General features: G+C 41.0%; 1 protein-coding gene across 4 annotated transcripts in view; it reads right to left on the minus strand.

Annotated features, from left to right (window-relative positions):
* pde4d (phosphodiesterase 4D, cAMP-specific) overlaps positions 1–22916 on the minus strand; it is a 166018-nt gene that overhangs the window by 66100 nt on the left and 77002 nt on the right. The window contains exon 1 of one of the 4 annotated variants that reach the window (XM_069523628.1): positions 20039–21003. The exons of the other annotated variants lie outside the window; for them this stretch is intronic. Within the exon in view, the coding sequence (XP_069379729.1) occupies positions 20039–20301 (263 nt within the window). The 5' untranslated portion in view covers positions 20302–21003. Of the gene's footprint in view, positions 1–20038; positions 21004–22916 lie in introns of those variants that run through there. 4 annotated transcript variants of the gene reach the window in all.

The raw sequence follows: 22916 nt of genomic DNA on the forward strand, positions 1-22916 counted from the left end.
TCCGTACTTTTAAGGGTACGGACCGAATTACGTCGGTACTACCGGGTAACCAGTCACGTTAAATCAATAGGTGCCAAATTTCAGAGCCTGATGCATCTGGGTGAGAGAGTTTATTTATGTGAGTTAGAGTGAAAGAGAGAGAATATGTTAGATAAAGAGAGAGTATGTGACTCACCCCTGGAACATGATAAGGCCAAGCTCATTTCTGATCAGTGCACACAGTCAGAGCAATGACTCAAATTGACGGAGACAACGCTCAATGCTATATTTTTGAAAGCAAAATGCTTACCTGCCATCAGGCAACACCTCTAAACTGAGGGAACACCTGGTCAAACGTAACATATATCTCAATACTGAGTGTACCGTGTTTGATAGCCTGAAAGCTAAGGCCCCTGCTGCAGCTCTGAAAAGGTTGAACCTGTGATGGATGAAGAAACTTTAAGTGTGGCATCGAGAACTTCATCGACATCGTCAAGTAATTAATTCGCTTGTTGGAGAAGTTGTTTGGAGAAAACAGAGCTTTTTTAACTGGGTTGTATGACGTTAACTACGTGAGTCTGAGCTACTGGCTGCCTGACTAGCATGCTGAGGTAAATGTTAATATTATGCAAGATTGTTTAAGTAACGTTGTGGCCAAAACCAATACAGTGGAAACCTGTTTAAATGATCATGCCACTTCTTGGTTAAGGTTGGACATTTTTTTTTGGTTATACAAAGAGAGTAAAGTACCAAAAAAAAGTATCATTGGGTACTGGTGCAGAATTCCCAGTACTGGTACAAATGTGAACAGTACCCAACCCTTATACTCAAACAAGCTGTTGTGATTAAACCATCAATGATCAATCTTAAAAGGCCTTAACTGTGCCAAGAAAACATTCCCCACCACAAGGAAGGCTGGGGCCATGGTTCCATGCTTTTGACGCCAGACACAGACTCTACCATCTGATTCATCAGACCAGGCTACATTTTCTAAGTCTTCAGCTGTTCAGTGTTGCTGAGCCTGTTCCCACTGCGGTCTCAGATTTGTGTTCTTGGCTGACAGGAGTGGAACCAGACGTAGCCTGTCCTCCTCAACATTCAGGCCTTTGAGTAAAGCCCGTCTGGCCTCTCTCCTCTAACCTCACTCATCTTCGAAGCGTTTTATTGACAAGACTGTCACTCGCTGGATGTTTTTGTTTTCTGCACCATTCTGAGTGAAAACCAACTTTCAGCAGTTTCTGAAATACTCAGACCAGCCTGATGCCAACAATCATGTCACAGTCAAAGTCACTGAGATCATATTTTCCCCATTCTGATAATTGTTTGATGTCAACATTGAAAAAAGCTCCTAACCTGTACCTGCGTGATTCTATTCATTGCACTGCTGTCACATGATTATTTGCATAGTGTACAGACGTCCCTAATAAAGTGCTTGGTAAGTAAACACATATACCTTATTTGACTGGTCTGACTATTCTAAAGTAGTTTTGTCCATAGGCAATACATTTTAATCATATTCAACTATAATCAAATTTTTCTTGTGTTGTTTTCCTTCAACGAAGAAAGTGCAGGGCCAATATGTTGGTACTAAGGATTTTTTACACCCCAGTATCAGCACTACCTCCCAAGAATCCACTTCAGTCAGGCTGTCGTCGAGAGGGATAAACGGATGTTGTTTTATTGCTCAATTGTACATCTCAGACTTGTGTATTTAGGGAGGGATTTATTCTTTTGAATGGCCAAGTTCATTCTTTAAAACACAGAAGCTGCTGCTGCAGGCTGTGCTAGTTTTCTCAGCCTCATTCTGAGGATATTCTGTCTGTCGGAATACAGTAGCATTCAGTTATATCACCAAATGTTTATGAATTACATGTAAGGATTGTAATTTGTCTTCTGATAACCTGTCACATGCAGTTCATTTCTCCAAGAGGACAATTAAAGTATCATCATCATCAGCAGCAGATTACTCTCACAGCTTGTTACAGCATTTTCCAGCTCAATGAATAATGTAGACCTTCTCTTGTCTCGTGGCATCATTCTGAGTGTCAACATTGGAAATTAGTTCAATAGAAAATGCAGATATCAAATATTAAAGTTTAATCCCTGCGAGCTAGTTCAGGCAGCCAACTCGAGCTGCGCTGCTCCAATCATGTGACACACATCATGTGACATACCTCATTCTCCACAATCATCCATTATACACTCCCACCTTATTAGGCGACCTATTTAAGCAGAGAGACATTTTCCATCACCCCCTCTGCTTGCACTGCTGCTGCAGTATTGCTTCCAACTGCACCACCCCAGCATCCACCTGCTCCGACAGGGGGTTACAAGTATTTACTCGTCACTCCCATCATATCTGTGTAATCATATCGGCGGAGTGATTAAGTCGGAGCCTATACGCCAAACACAAACTATGTTCTACTGCTGCAATAAATGGTTGAACGTGAGTTGTCTGAAATAGGATTGTTTGTAGGAATAGTTTCCCTTAATGGAATTTCTTTTTTCTTTACTAAATGGAAGTGTGGGGCAAAGGTTCTGCAACTCTTGTATCACATAACATTGCTCAAGGTAAAACACATTTTGCTGCATCACACCATAACACACTGGTCAGCAACTTAAGAAAACGGTCAGTGTAGTGCCTGCTGATGCCTGCTGATGCCTGCTAAAATCCACTGATTAATGGCGAATCTCATCGCTCGCGGCCTCAGCCCTTTTCTCAAAGATAAATGGACATGGTTACTTTGTTTATGTCTTTGCTAACAGTGGACTATGGAACTTAACATAATATCAAGATTTCTGAAATGATTTTCTCCAGAGGGGCTGGATTATTGCTCCATTCTGCTCTAACAGATCTCATATCACCGGTTGCAGGATACAGCAGCAGATCAAAAGACACCTTCAAAGGCAGAACAAATATCCTGTACATAAACTGCCCCATCTATTCACCAAAGAGAGGTGAGGGAAACTGAGATGTGATGGAAAATTAAATGCTTCTGTAAGAAAAAACTGAAACAGACAGACGTTATAGAAATAAGTCAGCAATTGTTTAAAGGAACAAGGGTCAGGAATAGGAGAAAGACAACTTGATGAGTAACTGCAATAAGCAAGAGAAAGTGAAGTGTATTATTTAATGCATCAGGCACAGGCTAAGTAAAGGAGCCCTGACATCCTTTTCCCTCGCAGCATGAATCAGATTCCCAGGGCAAACTGGAAACGTAATCCCCCCTTCTCCTTTGAGTCGGTCTCGGGGTCTCCTCTCAGTTGAACATGCCCAATAACCTGGAGGACAGTGACCAAGTGCAATGCACAAGATGCCCAAACCTTTATGAATCCAAAGGTGCAGTAGCGCTGAGGATGACTCCTGCCATGATGCCAGGGAAACTTATTTCAGTCATTTGTATGTTTGAAATCCTTCATTTTGGTCTCTCAACCAATTAAAACCCGCAGGACCAGACATTTGGAAGAGTGGAGCATAAATTTACCGGTAAATTGAGAGCTTTGGCTTCAGGCTCCATAATAAACCCTCTAAGGCCTCTGTTGCAGCTGATACCACAACCACACATCTACTGCTCAGTCTTACCCACAGATCTGAAGGCCTCAAGATGCCTGAAGTCTTTGGCTTGGAGCAGCAACTGATGCCCAAGCCAAAATTAGTAATCCTCTACTTCCCAGATGCACCACAGACTTGTGTCCTACATTTTAACTCATAACCATGATTGAATGATGTATTATTACTGCTAAGTGTCAGAAGATGTTTCTGCAGCTGTGTAGTTTGCAGTCAAGTGTAAATTCAGATTTGTTGTACGCTCAAAGCAGACAAATATCTCTTTCTATGTGCAGGAGAGCATCTATTTCTGCTTCTTGGGTAGCTGTGTTCTCTCATTGTAGATGTTTCTATTTAAAAGATCTTGCTCCACTTCCTACCCCTGTGCAATGGAAGGGACAAGATCATCAGGTGTCTTACAGTGACCACTGTGAGGAGAATTTTGGTGGGCTCTTCTCCACAAATTACAGCCTAAGTCCCATGCTTCTTCATGCAGCGAAAAACAAGTTAAATCCGCACAAAGAAGTCAATACATAACCAGGCCGGCTGACGCACAAGACACCGATCCCACTTTCATTTCTTTCCTCCCTCTCCTTTTTCTGCGCCTCCTCCACCTCCTCCTCTCTGGCTTTTGAGATAAGCTTTCTGTCGAATACCAATTTTAAAAGAAAATTAAGCAGTTCTGGCTCTCAAATCAATTTTACCCCCTACTTCAACATGAATCAAGAGTGTACTCATACAGGCCGACATGCAAGTGCCTGCACGCACATCTCATACCAAGGCAAGGCACCGCAGTGGCTTAATCAAACACACACCACAAGCAATTAAGAGATGCAGTGGCATGATTAGTTCCTCAGTCAAATATCTAGAAACATTAGATTCTAAAATTAGTTTCTTGTTTCCAGCCCATCAACAATATTACAACAAAGCCGCCTGTAGTGTAGCTCTGTGGCTTTTGCAAAAATAGATTTTTTTAATTTAGTTGTAAAAATCAGTCATACCAGCTCATTTAAGAAGACAAAACAAAAGATGAATTATAAAATAATAATAGTACATAAACAAGAAATACATGAATTTAGTGACAGAGATAGTTTAGAATACAGTTTATTCAATTGGTAACATACAATTTGTTTTTTTCAAATGAAAGATAAGTTATATTGACACAATTGATTATTACACTTATACAAAAATGTAAATGCATGTTACCAATTTAAGTTTTTAATTTAAGTTGGTCCAACAAAGGTCTTTTTACATTATTGGATGAATATGATATTGCAATGATATTGCATTCATTGTGATACTGCATGTCTTTTTAAAAGGAAAAATAATATTTTTTCCCTTCAATGTAATTATTTGGCTAAACTTTACTTTTTTGTTCAGTCTAGCAAAAACTAGAAATAATTGTTTGCAGAATCTAATAGGAAAAAGCTTAGTTAATGTCTATACAGAGAGACTTGCAGAGAGATTTGTGGCAACAAGGTTTTAATCAACATGGCAGAAGAAAAGCAATATTTCAAATGTCCAAGTTTATAAAATGCACAAACAGAGTCTGAATGAATTTGAGGTGTGAGCCCCTCGAATAAGAGACTGTTGACAAGACCCGTAATCAAACTCCATGGCGAGAGGAGTGAGGCTGCACTGTGATACCGAAAGGTCATCTTTCCACAAGTGATAAGAAAGCAGAGGGGGTTTGAACACAAAGCCTTTCAACATGCCTGGAGACACAGCAACCCCCCTTAAAGCTGTTGGCACGGAGAGTTCATATCCAGGTTAGCTGCCCGTTGTCAAGGAAACCAATGAGTATGGCGGATGGAAGCACCATTTCTTGGAAATCAATGAGCAATCCAGATGTGACGAGGTTCTCTGGCAGCTTTTAAAATAAACAGCTCTGTTTCTTGAGTCTTCCTGCATCGTGAAGTACGAATGTGTTGGAGGTCCCACAATACCAGGTCCCTGAAACTGCTTCATGGAATTCAGCCATCATTCATTTTATTATTTAAAACAGTGACATGTCAAAAACATCAGCCCTGAAATATAAGACATAAAGTGTCATAAACACTGAGAACGTAGGCTGCTATAAGTGCAGGAGAGTTTCTGCCATACCGGGTCTTTCAGAGTTCATAAATTCTCAACTTGTTGATTACAAAATGGAGCATCTACGTCCAGGGTCGAGTATTATTACAAAGTCCCTGTCTGACCAGATCATGAGAATATTCTTCTTCTGACATGTTTTAAGTGTTGATGACAAAGAATTTTGCAGATCTATGTTTTGGAGCATGATGCTAAAAACGATTTAGCTTCATCAGTTGCTTTCTGTGATGTGAAAGACTGGTGTATCAGTCACGTGGATGATCCTATAGAGAACAAATTCTTAATTGTATCTCAAAAAGAGACTATAGGTGAAAATCCTTAGTCTTCACATTAAATAGAAATCCTACAAGTTGAGAAGATCAGGCTCAGTCTGATTGCCATACCTTAACCTTTTGTTTGTGCACTGCAATGTACAGCAGCTACATCTTAATGATGTACAGCATTTTTTTACACAGACCTAGAAAGCCGTTTTTCCTCTTGGGTGTGTGCAAAATGAGCTGGAGCCGTCACAGAGGCGACACAAAGGTGATGGAACTTTAACATTATAACTGTAACTGGAATGCATGCAGCAAAAATGCATCACACCACCATCAATGAAATACAGCTTTTTGTCCGGGTATCCTTTTATCCTTTTTTAGCACTGAGCTGAAAAATGAAGAGTGCATTCACCAGTGTGCTCGAATATTCAAAGCTTCCAAGTCAGTGAAAATCCACATCATGTAATGGCATCAACTAATTTTGGCCATTGTAAAACCAAAGGTCAGCTGAATAACCGCAATCAATAACTTTCTTTGTCTTTTTTCTATCAAAAGTGGTTGCTGCTGCTGACCACACTGAATTAATGGATCCCCCTCAAAATCCCACTGGAAAAACTGTAGTCGAACTCAAAGCCAAAATCATATTTCTTTGTTTTTGCCAGCAGCAACATCTTAAATTAATCAAATAAATCTCTTATTAGTGTGAGACAATTTCCATGTATTGTCTGAAAAAGAGCCTGTAAACATGTTATTACGGAGGAAGACACTACAGTCAGAATATTGCAGTTTGGTTTTATGTATGCAAACTTTAGGGGTGTGTGCATGTAGGAGTGTGTGTGTGTGTGTGTGTGTGTGTGTGTGTGTGTGTGTGTGTGCGCTTGTACATGTTATGGCGGAAATTGATGATGTAACAGTTTTCCTGTGTGTTTCCTGTTTACACTATGTGTAGGCACCACTGGAGTGCACATTGCCAAGCTACTGAGCCTTTGGGATTTAAGAGCAGACACTGTTCAGTTCCAAGAGCTCCAAAAAGCTCACTGTGTAATAAGAGATGTCAAAAGGCAACAATTCAAGCCAATTTTATTAAGCAATGACGGAACCACCTGCTTGTGGTGAAAGCAAAGCAAACTGCCAAAGTATTATGTGTGTGAATTTACAGAAAACAAACTGGTTCGGATGGGTGTTTGCAGCTGGGATATCTACAAGCATCTAGTATGAAATAAGTTGTTCGTACAGATATTATAAATATAATTGGAAAATAGGGAGGACAAATGTATATGTGTGGAGTGAATCATGGTTTATTCATAGTTCTGGTACCTGGTATGAATAATCTTCTTTCAGAGATGTGCATAGTGAATCGATTAATTCAGTCCCTCCTGACTTTGCTTTCTCTCTCGCTTACACCGACATGCACAAGCATGTTGACATTGGACACATTTGCAAACTCAGAGTGGCTAAAAACAACATCATCGTCTCCGCAAACAGGAATTATGCTGGTGATTATTTCCATATATAGAGCAGGGAAGTGAGATCCGATCACAAGTGGTCGCAGGAGACTCTTTAACTTTTTAATACCAGGTGCGAATAGGGCCATATTCATCTCCTGATCCCAGGATCCCTTGCTCTGACCAGGAGCATCCATTTAAAATCACGAGAGCTGATCTGAGGAAGTGATCTGTACCTGCACTAATCCTTCCACTCCAGGCCAATATCCACACACTCACTAAAAGCTAGCAAAGAAAAAAGACCCCCTCAAAGCAGCCAGGCACAAAACACAGAGCTCATACTGCAACACAACAAATGTATAAGAAATACACACAATCATGTAATATGTAGAGCACGTCAGATCGCAAAGACAAATGCTTCGCTGCTAAACACTTAGGATTTTACAAAGACAATTACAACTCTATTAATCCGCACAGTACAACAGAATCATTATTAATAATTTGAACCGTGTGTTTTTATTGCCTGTGAGAATGAAAACATCATCCTCTCCTCTGGGGCCTGATGTAAACAGAAACCCTCTTTCAGTGGTGAATAAACCACAGATGCTGTTGACTGCACACAATAAAACATGGGACAGGTTTCAAATGATAGCAGCATGCACAATGTACTGATATCTCATTCTGTAGATCCAGGCTGTTAGATCTTTCCTTTTTTCTGCTTATCTTTGTTTAATATCATTGGAAATAGTTTTCTACGATATCATGTAGAAATGTAGTTTTTAATAAAAGGAGAAAGAGATGGACATATTCCAAAGGCTCTCTCTGATGTGGAGTTAATCTTTAACATTACATTTATTTATTATTAGAGTGCTTATCATTAAGAATTCCTGCAGTTTCCCCCCTCTGGAGATTTTCACAAACTGGTCCTCTGTGCATTTTAATCAAATAGCCCTGAACTAAATTATGAAGCAGCTGATGAAAAAATTATAAATAATCATTAGTTGCAGCCCTACTCAAAACACGTGTGGACTATGTATGTACAGTGGTAGAACTATGGGGTGATTAATTGCGACAGTGTTCTTCGTAGGTAGTTTACCACCGCTGTTGATGAAGTCTGACACACCTAATTCCCCTGGTGCTGAGCAGCCTGACGGAAAATTACACCGTCTACCCAAGCTCTCATTATCCACTCAACTTTACCTCCTGTAGAAAACCTATAGACTTTATATTTGTTCCTAAAAACAACACCTGCCCTCTCACTGATAAACCTGCCTCCCAAACATCTGGTGTAAACAGTGAAGCCCGTTAAAGCTGAACGTCTTTATTTATAATGTGGTGACAACTGCACTGTGTAAATAAAAAGAAAACACAAATACAACCAAATCCATTGTTGATTCTACATAAAGCAATAAAGATATGTCTGTGAAAGTCTAATTTATTTATTATCGGTCATATATAAATAACTGATTATTCTATATTCATAATGTTACAGAGGTGTTTTTGTTGTTTAGTCTGTATTAATAAAAATAAAAGAAACACCTCTGTGATAGTTTTCAACAGCATCACAAACTGAGGGTGAAAAGCCTGAACATATAACTGTAGATGGGAACTCAGTTGGAATGTTGTATGAGCCACAATATGACGCAGAAGAAGAAGCAGATCATCCCTTCAAAAGAACTTTCACACACACATTTACATGCACACACACACACGGCTGTGAGTCTCAGCCTCCCTCCTCCCTCCATCTACCTCAGCCCCTGCCTCCTGAGGACCATGAGAAACAAGGTGCAGACCAATTACCTCATGCTCGGAGCACACTGTTCATTTTTCGTCTTTCATTACTGCATGCAGCGGCACTGAATCAATGCAATCAAAGGAGACAGCCCCAGTGGTCAGACAGGCTGGTAATCAGGATATGACACAATCAAGAGCACACACACATACTTGTAATGGAGCACACCAACAGGCATGCACACACACATAATGTATATTATGAATATTTTACAAGCAAGTCGGTGTGTATGTGGCTTTGTGAGACACACGCACACAAAGGCACGGACCAATTGGGCAGATGTGTTTGCACAGTGTATGTTTGCAAACGTGCGCAGACGAATCTGAGCACACAAAAGATGAAAACACCCTCATAAAGAGCAGGATATTGGAGGCAGCTGTGAAAAATGATCAAGGGATGACATCAATAACAGGACGGCCCTCCCTACACAGGATGCAGCTGCATCTTAATTGAACATGCAGCTCATTAGACCTGCTGGAGGTGGACACGTCTCTCTGCACACAGGCACTACTCGGACAAACGGGGTTGGAGTGAAGGAGCTGGTCTGGTCACTGCAGCAGCTGAGACCTTGCTACCAAACCCTTAAAATATAGGAGGGGATTCATATTGCTTTTCCTGTCACTCACTAGTTCACTGTTTCAGGTGATCAGTACTGCACTACCTGAAAAACGTGAATTTTTTTCAACATTATTTTACCCTCGGAGAGTGGCCCGGTGCAGTGGTTTGCACCTCATAGCAAGAAAATTATTGGTTCAAATCCTGGGCTGAGAGTTTGCATGTTCTCCCCCGTGTCTGCGTAGGTTTTCTCTGGGTTCTCCAGCTTCCTTTCACACTCCAAACCCATGCACATTAAGGTCAGGTTAACTGGAGACTCTTAAATTGTCCATAGGTTTGAATGTGAGCATGAATGGCTGGTTGTCTCTACAGCTGAGACATAAAACATGCATTGAACTCCAGCTCCCAAGTAAAACTGCCAGCCTCACCACGACCCTCTAAAGAATTAACAGAATGGATGATAGATGGATGGAAGGCTATAAAACCCATCTGACGGCTATGGGTCTATAGTCCGTTTGTCCTGTCTTCTTCCCCCTCCTGTCCAACATCATCTTTGCAAGTGCTGCCCAGAAGACAAGATGCAGCTTGTCACATCATTACATATCCAGCTTAGGGTGGCCATCAAAACCTGCAGAGAGGTGAAGCAGGGGCTGGGGATGTTGTTAGATAATGGAAGATGATCTGACCTCAGAGGAACCATACACTTAGAAATGCTCCCCTATGCTGCTGCTCTTAAATACCAGACTGAGCCTGGAAATGTGCAGACTGAAAAGCTTTCGTGTGAGAAGTATAGTCAGAGGAAAACAAGAGTGAAAGAGTGATGTCGAGAAGGATGTAGAGAAAAGGTCAAACAATCTCTCGACTTTCCGAGCAAGAAGAGAGTTTTTTTATTTCTAATTGAGAAAGACTTCAAGTTTCCTCAGTCTATTTTTTCGCATCCAGAAATCTTCTTTACAAGCACAAACACAAATGTATCAAACAGGTTTCTCATCTTTGTGATAAACACAAATCTTTCTTTCTGCATTCTTTAGAAGATAAAACGTCAAACATAAAAATCTATATATCATATATGACTGGAGATGTTGCAGGGATTTGAATTTCAGAATTCCTAAAAGTTACGCTCGCTTTACATCCAGAAACCCCTTTTTTCTCTACCGCTCCAAAAATAGTACTTGCCATTGGTAGCACATTGCAATCTGGGTGAACCTAATATTAAAAAACATGGAATCGGATGAGCACATATTTGTATATTTGCAGATGCTGGCATTTCCAGCTGTATCGAAGGCATTTATACCATGGATGTTCATTGTTTTTAAATCATTTCTTTCCTGCAGTTATATGCAACATGTGCTTACATCTATTTACAGATGGTTTTTAAGTCTTCCATCTGCCTACTTTACAATTTTTTTATGTCCACCTAAAAAGACCTACCTAATGGAGTCTAAGCACAGAAAAAAAAAGGTAAATAGACATCATGACTTGAGAGGATTGTTCTTTCAATTTCACTTTAATGAGATGAGACTGCCAACTAAAATCAGACATGGCCAATGGATTTGCCACAGCCATGCATCATTAATGGATCTCACCTCAGGCTAATAAGGCTCTCTCAGAGAAGATGATAATGACTCTCAGACACATCAAACCATCATTTTGAGCAGTGATTTGTTTCTCTATTTTTCTCACCGTCTTCTCAATGGGCAGAATCTTGAGAAGTCTTTGAAAAGACGGAAAATGAAGCCGGCACCTCTTAACCTCCACAGTGGCCATATTGTACATGCACAAAAGAGTACATCTGCAGTCCATTATAAACATACCATCAATTATTAAAACATCTCCTTAATGCACCCCATCATCTCAACTCTTGACTCAAATGATAGAAATAAAAGAGGGTGAAGGTGGGAAAAAAGATGATGAAGGAACCATCCACCTATAGACTGCAGTGAAACCTTGTATTTAGTGTAGTGATATGTCGCTCTCCTGATGAGATCACACTCTCTCACTTTTCCTCACCAAATGAATGAAATGATGGTTAACCACTGAAATGAACAGGGATATGATCTTTCTGTGTTACTTCCTCCGTAACCATGCGAGCACATTCAAAGCGTTTCATGTATTTGTTATATAGTATATATTTTATCTGGTTAGTTTTGGTTTCACATTGCAATTTCGGAAGCTCACCAAAGAATTTTATATGACATGTACGTCCTGTCGTACGTGGGCCACGTCTACATAAACTGGACATTGATTGGTTCATAGAAGGGCATGTGTCTGATGTCAGCGAGGCGAAGCCTGTGAGTTCAGTGTGATCCAGACCGAGACCATCTCTTTTGGTCCGACTAAATTTTGGTCTGTTGGTCCGCACCATGGTCAAAGGCAACCTCACAACTTAATGGAATAGGGTTTATATGAAGTTACAGTATATTATTTGTTGTGTTCTGCAGCACATATAGATGAGAATTAAACTTCAAAAAAACTAAAACAGAGGTACATGAATGGCTGACACGTTGAAGCAGAATCTTTCAATCATTTTTGTTGAATCAAAAAGAATCAGCATATCAAAAGGCTTTTGATGAGGCCCTGCAGCTGTGGCCTCTTCAACTCAGATTCATTCTGATCATCCGTTAATTAAATCTGGTGGTGCAGTAACTGCTGCTAACACACCTTCATGTGTCTGGACCTGTTAGATGCAAATGATTATCAATGTGCACAGAAGACTTTTATTCAGCTCACTACCGAAAACCTGCTGAACTAAGCTGTCACACAAATCAGTGAGCTTTGGGAAAATGACAACCCTGCTTAGTAGTATCACAGCTTTTACTAGTGTGGGTACAAAACAAGAATAACTGCCAGCAGAACTGGAGGCAGTGTTCGTGTCCCCACCGGTTTTCAAAAGGGTTATAAAATTTGACAAGAAATGGAAGCGAGCCTGAGTGTTTCTGGCAGCGCACCCGGTTTGATGATCACAGTGTGAAAAAACTCAAGAGTGGAGGAAGGAAACTGAGCAGAAAGGCCACAGAGATTCACAGGAGCTTGGTCAGACTCACATGCAAGAATTTTGGAAACATCCACTTAAAACACTTTTCAAAATCACAGAGTTCCAAGCGGTGGGTTTGTGTCCGTGACCATCTGACAGCACATTAAGTATTCACAGTCAAGACTATATAGATGGATGTCTGTACACGTTATTTCGGTAGCTCACAACATACATGTAAATACATGTATGTTGAAATAGGTTTCAATAATATTCCACTCAGTTAAGCACATTTAATTATAGAAAAAAACTAAATGTGTAGCCTGATTATATGATATTATCCCCTGGGATATTTACCAAAATTTAAATTTCAGTTTCACCTCAGGTAGCCCAACCTGTGAGACATAGGATAAGAAGTTTAGATAATGAATGATGGATGTTTGAGTAGTGATATTGTGCAAAAGGCAGTCAGAAAGTTCCCAGGACTTCAGACCTGGTGATAAAACGTACGCACCATAAAGCTTTAAGACCAGGGTGTAAATGTATCTGAACACATTATCACTGAAGAAACTGTGATACTTCAGACTGAATGTGAGTTGATGTAGCATTAAATTGAAGTTTTACAGAGAATTACACAAATGTATTCATAAAGACACCATTAGTGTTTTTTTAGCTAGAGGAAATGATGCTTTTATTTTGGTATATTTTTTTTCTAAAGTCAATAAACACTTCTTGATATAACTGAGTTTTGAAGAGTTTCTGTTAAAGGTTTTCTGTGGTGGTGTGCACTACACGTGGAGCATCAGTCTCTGTGCAGAGGCCTACCTCAGATTATGTATGGCTGATGGCTGCAGTCAATCAAAGTCAGTCATTGCCCACTAACTCAAATACAATGTACATCTTAGTGTATAGCATCAGGAGTTTTTGTAAAACTATGTGGCAGTGAGGCAGTGATGTATTTATAATTTCCACATTAATCCTGTGTTGTTCTATAACAGCACATTAAATGTGATGATTGGATTAAAGCTGTAATCCTGTGGAGGGCTTCCCAGTGAAATGTTTTAGTCTGTTGGATATGGAATCTAAAAACATAACAAAAACTCTTCCTTAATCCCCCTCTACCTCACTCATCCTCCTCTCTTTCACAGACTCTCTCAGTCACACTGTTATATAATCTCAGTTTTCTTATTCATCTCAGCCACTAGCTCAGAATACAAAGTCAAAGCTGAGTCATATAACCAGTGTCCTGTCTAATCTCTAATAGTGAGGGAATCATGCGGAATGTGTGTGTGTGAGTGCACATAATGTGTGTGTGTGAGTGCACATAATGTGTGTGCGCATGCAAAATCATGTGGATGTGGTTTTTTTTTCAAATCAAAATGTCTGTGCTGATGCGTCTTGTAGCCTGCACGGTTAGCATAGGGGCGGCGGCAGCAGCACTGCTCAAACGCTCTTATGTATTCAAATCACAGCACTCTATTCTCCTGGGTGGAGAGCCGTGTCTGGGCTGATAAAACCTGGAGAATCCTCCTTGCTGCACAGCGGGATGACAGCTGCAGACCAAGGCCACCTCAAATGGATCAAAAGGTAATTATTTAAACAAAGCTATGCACTGTCAACAAAAGACATGAAGATATGGACCATGGACTGGGAGGCTGGGAATACTAAAATAACACTGCAGGAAAAATGGCACAGACTTTTAATATAAATGTTGTCTAAAGACAGCCAGAGGTAGTTACAGAAATATTTCCCCAGGAATATGTACTTAGCAATGGCTGAAAACTCTGTGTACTCGCTCTCAACTCACTTGTAAACACCTCGATGGACAAATCACCTCTTAATTAATTTGTATCAACAGAAAAAGCATCTTGTATTTGAGCCACTGGGGCAGTTGGGATTTCAGGGCTTCGCTGAAGGGCATGTTAAAGAAGTGCCTTGGAAGAAGTACACTAGCAGCCTTAAATAAATAAAGGGCACAGAGAGAGGAGAGAGGGAGCAGGAAAGACGTACAGTAAGGAATTATATAACAAAGTGAGAAGAGGGAGTCGGGCTCAGCCCAGATTAGCTTAAGGTCCTCTTTACTCCTGCACTCTCCCTCTCTCTTGTGCCCTTTCTCCTTACCTCCACCGTACCCTTCCTTCCTTCATCCATCCATCCATCTATCAATCACTCATCCTGCTATACATCAATCCATCACTCCATTTCTCCACAACTCTGCAGACATCCCTACCAAAACTTTCCCAGTTGGTTCACTCAGCCAGAGGAGAAGCACAGGCATCAGCACCAGCAGTCAGAGCCACCTGTTCTCCCCCTGCTAAAATCTCCCTCTCCTGTTACATAAAGAGACACTTGCACTGTTGCAATGCAGCATCAGACGCTGTTGTGCAACAGCATTAAAAATACCTCAGGGTCAGCGAGGAGGAAAGTTGAAAACAGGATATCAACAGAGTTATTCTGGTGGAAAGAATAACAAAAAAAAAAGACTCAGTGCGAGTGTCACTCTGTCTGTTACTTGAAGGTGAGAGTATGCCATTCAGCCCCAGCTTTATTTTTAGTGTGCCTTTGTCGAGCGGAGAGCAAACGCTTTTCATGTGCGACATGGCCGCCCTAATGAAGCAGACATGACTCGTAAAAGCAAATTAACCTCCTGCTGTTCTCTATCACAAGACTGATTCATAATTAGGGGAGTAGAGGGGGCAGAATCGAGCCATTCCGCCACGCCCATGTGTGAGAGACAGAGAATACACAAGTTTTCACCAGACCACACATATGTGCAAAGTTTTGTGGGTTCCTGAGTGTGTTTAGGTCCTAAAAAAACATTGAAATACAGAAAAACATTCTGTGGTCCAGCCCTAAATATGTATGTTAGGGATAATGGAATATTGATAATATAAGAGTCACAATTTCTAAAACACAAATACTCAAACTGTAAATAAAGAGACACACATCTTAAGCTGCTTACAGACATGAACTGAACTCCTGACATAGGAGCTGTATAAGAGAACTCAAATGTGTGAGTCAGTTGCTGTGGATATTTTCTGGACTTTTTCCAGCCAGCCCCCTGGTAAATGTCCAGATAATGTGAAAAAGTGAGCTCAGGTGAGAATACAGCAGGAAAATGGAGTGAGTGAGTGGTGGGTGTGTTGATTATGATGAAAAAGAAGCGCCATGCACATAGAAGAAGCTGACGAAGTTGTCGAAATGGAGAGACACTGGCTGACGCTGTGTCAACACGCTGTAAACAAAAACAAGTGATTTCTGCAGTGGAATTTATTCATTATTACTCCTACATGCTCTATCCAGATGCCCCTCCTCGCCTAAATGTTCTGGACATTTTCCTTTTGTTGTGAACACGTCTGACACAAACAATCTGCAACAGTGTTTTTCATATATATAAGACATGTCTGAAAATGACTTAATATGAATTTTAAATATCAAATACCATTAAATCTGCATGTTTCCAAATCTGCCTGTTCTAATGGGCCGTAGTTGTCATTAAAACCAGCACAAATCCTCAATATATCCCTTCATAGTGAGGCACAATCTTTTACTGAGTCTTAAATCTGTTGACAACACACCCAGTTCTGCAGGCACCCCCTTTAATTCCAATGCAGAAAGCCACACTAATGCTTCTGCTGCTGTTGGAGTGTTGGTAGTGCTGCAGCTTAGGTTGGAATAATCCTGGCAACAACTGAGTAAGAACCCGCTAAACCCCTCTGCCAAATGAAGCCCAGCTCAAAAATTCCATTAAACCATATTTACATTTAGTCAACAATGGGGAATATATGGAGTTAAATCATTTGCTGTATAAGCAGAAGCGCTGGACTCAGAAAATCATTACATTCTATTAATTCCCCCCCAAAAATAATTACCTTCTTTAAGTTTTTGCAAACAATCCCAAATTCATTCAGAGCAAAAACGCCAATCAGCAATTGGGACGCATTCTCCAAAGTGTCCTCAAAGTGATTGTAAAACAATTTGCGTACGGTTTTCACGCCATTGCTCCCATAAGAAAGGCGAGGCACTACACCAGGCCAGTCGGTCCACAGAGAAGGATTGTCTTGTTAATGAAGTGTGGAGTGGAGCCAATGAGGGCTGTGTATGTCACCAGATTTACAGCGCAGCGGCCCTGTGATTCCCTGCAGCTGTAAAACAATGAGGAGGTGATTGGAGTAAATTACACTGCAGTTGTCAAGCTCCCGACTGCTTACAGGCATTTGATGGTCTCTCTCTCTCTCTCTCTCTCTCTCTCTCTCTCTCTCTCTCTCTCAGCTATAAACAAATTGTCTCTGCCATTCACACATGTGCGCATGAACACAACAATTTTTCTCTAAACCTCCCACTCTCTCTTTATCTCTGTCTGGTATTCTGTCTGCCACTTGTTTTGCTTTTTCTCCAAATGTCAAGACCCAGAACGGGTACATGACCAACAGGTTAGACAGTGATCAAGTGCTCATTGTTCTTTCTTATTGCTGCCTTTCTCTACCCTTTCTCTCCTGTATTGTTTAAGAAAATACGGATATAACATCCAGATACACAAAGACAGAGGCAAAGACATTTCTTCTTTCTAGAGGTTTTGCTCAGCATGCACATGTGAAGGCCAACAGCATCAAACATTGACGACGAGGACTGTGTGAGCGGAAACAGAAAAGTGTTGCATTGAATTTTTGTAGCCAAGCACCAGAAAGAGTGAGAGTGTTGGCAATGAGATTCAATAATTTAACACTGACATTTTAAATGGAGATTTAAAGTCTAACGGAGGCTTTAGTTTTGCATAGGAAACCAAAATTAGCGGCTATATACGCAGCTTTTTAAAAATGATGGTAATGGTGATTGTCTCCTTTACCATTGCCAGTAGAAGAGTTTACCTTTCTGTTCTGTTCTAATACGTCAAAAACAAGTAAACAAACGTTTGTAGCTACTTACGGGCCAACGCCCAGAAGTTCAATACGCTTCATAACACTGTGCAGGACAAGTTCCAGCTTCAGCTTCGAGACTGACAAAATAAAGAGCGTGAAGAAGAAATGTGCCCGTTCACCCAGGTCTCATGTATACATCACTGACAATCGAAGCCATAACCGAAAGCGTGTGCAGTCATTTGATCATGCCGATTGTATGCTTTCTCATTGCAGACAAAAAATGATTTTTGTTGTTTAGTGGAGAAGAGGCTTAGGAGTTTAGGTTTTGTTTGTGGAGCCCCAATCTGTGTACCAGAAACACCACGTTTGCCCAAACTAATAAAAAAGTATTTTTATACAGATAAAACAGCTGGTGCTGATTATTCAGAAAGAACTCTGCAACTGCATTTTAATCTCTACAGCGTAGCTTTGTGGCAGAATGTCAATTAATAAGCTTCAGGATGCAATTTCAGTCTGGCTATTTTATGTGCCTTTTAATATCTCTTGGATGAAAGCAGCGTTCTAGGGCCCGGGGACATAATCACTATCTGGCATTGGCAGCACAGACAATACTTGTTAGCAGAATTAATTCATTGTTGGTTTGGTCCATTCATGGTAAAATTCTTCACAAAGAGTATTAGGGATATTATATAAAGCAATGGTGTGCATGAAGATATTTGAGAATAGGAAAGAAAAGCAGACATACTTGGAATAAATTCTTGAGGCAACCTGATATTACATCATTCTGAAAATCACATTAACAGTAGATCCCCATGAGAGAGCAAGTGTGGCCTAATTAAATGATATGACAAATCAGTGGGTAAACAATGTATTCTACATTTAGAATAGCCTGATATCCCATGTTATATCTACAAAGACATATGCCACATCATGGCTATTTTCTTATCTACAGTTTCTATGATAAATGCATTTTCATGTCTTCAGTACTACTTGCTCTTTTCACCCCTGCTGCTTTCTTGAAAAGAAGGCTCACTGTCTCTCTGATGGAAAGGCTCAACGTCACAACAGAAGAGGGAGAATCCATCTCCAGAATCAAAGTGTTCTGCTTCTTAATATAGAACTGTGAGAAATAGCTTTCTACTAATACCAGCACAAAAGAGAATGATGGTGGTGGAGCTGTGTGAAATTATATAATCTGAATTACCAACCATTCAAAAAACGACACTTTTGCACATACACACAGGCACCCTGTAATTTTGCACACAGATAATTTGAATAAAACACGCAAACAGAAGGCAATTGCAAAAATCTATAGGTGCTATGACATCCTGTTTATCCCCCTGCACTTAGTTCCATCATTTAGAAGAAGTAAAGGGCAATGAATGCAAAAAGAGAAATAAATAAAAAATGAAAACGGGGTAATAAAATTTGAGAAAACATGAGAGAATAGCTAAAGAATAATATGAAAGGAAACTGGAATTACATGCACAACCTTGACGTAGAAGCAAAAAGTAAAATAAATTAGAGAAATGGAAATGTGTTTTTGTGTGTGTGTGTGTGTGTGTGTTTGTGTGTGTGAGAGAGAGCATGTGAATTTTTCAATTGCATCATGAGATGATGATCCAGATGCCAGGAGGAAGATGTGTTATGAAAGAGATGAGGAGTAAGAGGAGAGAAAAAGTGGGATGCAAGAAATTCAAAGACAAAGAGGGGCAGGGGGAAATGGAGAAGGAATAGAAAGGGAGATGAGTTATTTAAAAAAATGGAGGCGATGAGAATGCTGGGCGAAGGGGGGGGGGGGGACTAAAATGGTGAAAGGGGAGGGAAAATGAGCATGGGGAGGGGGGTGAGAGAGAACGGGGAATAGATATGAGACAGAGGCAGGGCGTGAGGCGTGGGCGAGTGCAACGGAGGCTGATAGACAGCCAAGAATAGAAGATTAAATTAATAGTCAAAAAATGCAGGCAGGTGTGGAGAGAAAACCACAGCCAACAGGGAGAAATACAGTGATGGATGGATTCTACTCTATCTAACAAGACAGGCAGCTACTGCACTACTGTACATCGCACAGAGGTAAAAGCAGAGGCAGAACGGGAGGGGGAGGGCAGAGAAAACAGGGGGAATGAGAAGAGTAAGAATGGGAAACGGAGGGGGAGAGACATTACCAGATTAAGCTGGACAGAAAGGAAGAGCAACCAAGAAACTCATTATCCAAGGCGGGAAGAGGGTTTCCTAGGAGATATGACATGCATAACCTATGAGGGAGATTTGCTCATGCACACTCCTGCCACCGAGCGAAAAAAGCATTCAAGAAATAATGCAAATAAAGTTTAATTACGCTGGCTTATCACAACGCCACGTCCCTTGCACTCAGCGCTCAACAAACACAGTGCTGACCTTGAAAGTTTGCTATGGGTGTGGTTTAAACCACATGTTGTCTGACAAAAGACAAACACGTGTGCACTTGTGTATTCAGCTCCCCCTATTCAGCAGCAATCAATCTTTCAGTCCAGTCGCTATATCTTACGCATCTGATTCTCACCATGTGTGTGCGACAGTGAAGCGCCTCTGTTTGTGGATGTTGTTGTTGAGCAGCATGCGGCGAAGCAGACGTGGAGAGTTGCGTGGAGACAGGCGGGGGGAGATGGAGGAGGGCGACCGCCGGTGTCCCCGTGGTCTCTCCGGCTGCAGCAGGTTCTCCCGCAGGATCTTCACCAGGTCTTCGTTCAGGCCGGAGTGTTTGGGCATGGGGGGCACTGCCAGGGTGTCCTGGTGGGTCACCCCCATGCCTGCCTGCTGGGCCATGCCTGCCCCGGCTTAACCACCACTACCACCAGCACCAGCCGAATGAGTGAACAGTAGGAAGCCAAGTTATATCAGAAATAAAGCAATACGCACACTAAGAACCTGGTTCTTTTCTGTGAGAGTCCCAGGATTTCATCAAGATTTTGTAATCTGACAGAAAAAAAAACATCAAAAAATCCTGTGGGTGATAAACTGAAACGCTCTGCGAGTAATTCCTCACACCAGCAGGTCCTTCTACGCAAAAGCAAAAAAAAAGAATAAAAATCCTTGATCTCTTTCTCCGTCAGCGTCTTTTAATGAGGCAGCAGATGAACAGAAGAACTGAGAGCTGCTGCCTTTGTCTGCTCTGCAACACTGGATGTCTGCTGTGAAAGTGCATGAGAGAAGATAAGGGGAGGATGGAAGAAGGATAGAGGGAGGGCAGGATGCAAAAAAAAAAACAGGGAATTCCATCTATTCTAGCCCTTTCTCCCCCGAGGCCTGGAGGCAAACTTAAACACAGTCCAGTGAGAGCAAGCCTAACATGAGTTTAGCTCAACTAATTCTGTCTTTTGGAGCCCAGTCTGGTGAAAAAACAAAAAAGGAACCAGAGGTGGTTCTCCAGCAAAAAGCCCCAGTCCAGTATGGTTCAGTCCAGATAGGCTCGGTTGAGCTTTGTTTCATCCAGGCGAAGCAATTTATCCTGCCTCCCTCTGCAGAGAGACTGACTGCTGACTGCAGCCAGTTTATAAGCTACTGATCCTTTGGAGCTGAGCGGAGCGTGAGCGAGTGTTTGAGGAGTGTGTGCGTATGTGTGTGTGCGTGTGTGTGTACAAAAGAGGAGAAAAACAAGGAGGTATGAGGAGAGATATGGTAAGCTCCAGTAACACTGTGAAAATTGTTGTATGCATGCATGCGCCTGAAAGTTGAGGCACATGCGGCTGTGAGGGAGCATTTCTAAATGCAGCAGACCGCACTAAAAGCTCCCATTAGTTATTGAGTAACCGTGAATCCAGACTCAGCCTGAGATGACGTCCCTAGAAACGGCAAATGATGTCACGTGTACACCGATGAGTGTTCATGTGCACAAATTTGCATCTGCATTTTACCAGCATCCGAGCATATGATTGAAAACCTAGGAGCCTCGCTATTGCTTCCAGTGTCGGCCACTCCCTCTCGCTGTATTAGTTTTTCAAATGAGGGTAGACACGTTGGCTGCTGAATCTAATATGCTAACGCTCTAGCCTTTTCCCTCTTCAGCATAGCAAACAGCAGCTTATCTGCCATAAAGGTTCAGTGTGTAGAATTTGTTTGTGAAGTTACGTGTTGCAGCTGAATACCCCTCACCTCACCCTCCCCTTCCAAACATGAAAATCATTTCTGTCATTGTCAACATCAATTTATATTCAATTACTGCTAAAAGATCCCTTTCACCTAAATCTTAAAAACTGGAGCCTTAACCAGCTCTTATATTAACCACTTATCTAGGTGTCGGTTTAATGTATATATATCCAGCTCCTAAACATGCACTGCAGCGCAACCGCCTAACTAATGGCTGAATCATCCACTTGAAAACATGAATACAACAAAAACTCATTATTGGTTTGTTAGTGTGGCGTTCTCAAGCATAGCCAACGCACGCTAGTATGTGGTAATTTAGGGTTCTAGCCAACAGTTAGCTGTTTTCCATTAAGGAAAATCGTCCACATCCTGGACGACTTCTGCTGGACCCAAATGAAAAGGTCTGGTCTTCCTATTGCATCACCAGCTTGTCCCACCTTTACAGTCGTCGCCTAGCAACAAAGCAACGTTCTTCGGTTGAACAAAAATGTTGAAAATTTGTTTTTTTTAACATGTGTACCTTTGGTACGGTTGAGTACAAAAACACGTTTTCGCCTCACTTTTTGCCACCATTACAAACATTTTGTCACTGAAGCGCAATGAATCATGGGATATGTTGGGCAGGGAAAGATCCACCCAGTTGAGCCTCCGTTGCTCTGCAGTGGAGGGACACATTCGGAGGAGCCTTCAAATTGTAGCTGTCTCACAAAGGTGTTGTTTCGTTGGAATAAAACTGTTTACCATTTTAGTTTAGCATGTTGGCATGCTAAACTTTCTTTACCAAAATTCAGTCTGGTGGGAGTGTCATCAGTTTTGTAAGTGGCATCATTTGCAGGTGTTTAAATTTCACTCTTAAACAGAAAATATCAAATTGTGGGTGGCACTGAATGTCAATAGGATACATTGTTAGGGAACCAAAAATCAGAGTTTCAAATATCGTGCCTATTTATCTCTCATTGTGGATTTGTGTTAGATGAAAGAAGAAAGGCAATCTTTGCAGTCTGATCGGTGGATCGGCCAAATAACAAATGTGGCATTTTTGCAATTTTTTATCAAAACCTTTAGCATGCATGTAATGTTCTCCAATTATCATTAAACTAGGAAAGATGTAGGTAATGTATACATTACATTTTCTTTTTTGCCATTTTATTTTGTAAGATATACTTCAAATAAACTGAAATCATAATAATATCTTCGCCACAATACAGTACAAACTTGACACAAAGTTTACAATGTTCAGGAAAGCTGGTAAGATTTTTTCCACCCAAGCAACCATACAGTTACAACCTCACCAA

The sequence above is a fragment of the Paralichthys olivaceus genome, chromosome 4, assembly GCF_024713975.1.
Source record: "Paralichthys olivaceus isolate ysfri-2021 chromosome 4, ASM2471397v2, whole genome shotgun sequence".
In the NCBI taxonomy this organism is placed as follows: domain Eukaryota; kingdom Metazoa; phylum Chordata; class Actinopteri; order Pleuronectiformes; family Paralichthyidae; genus Paralichthys; species Paralichthys olivaceus.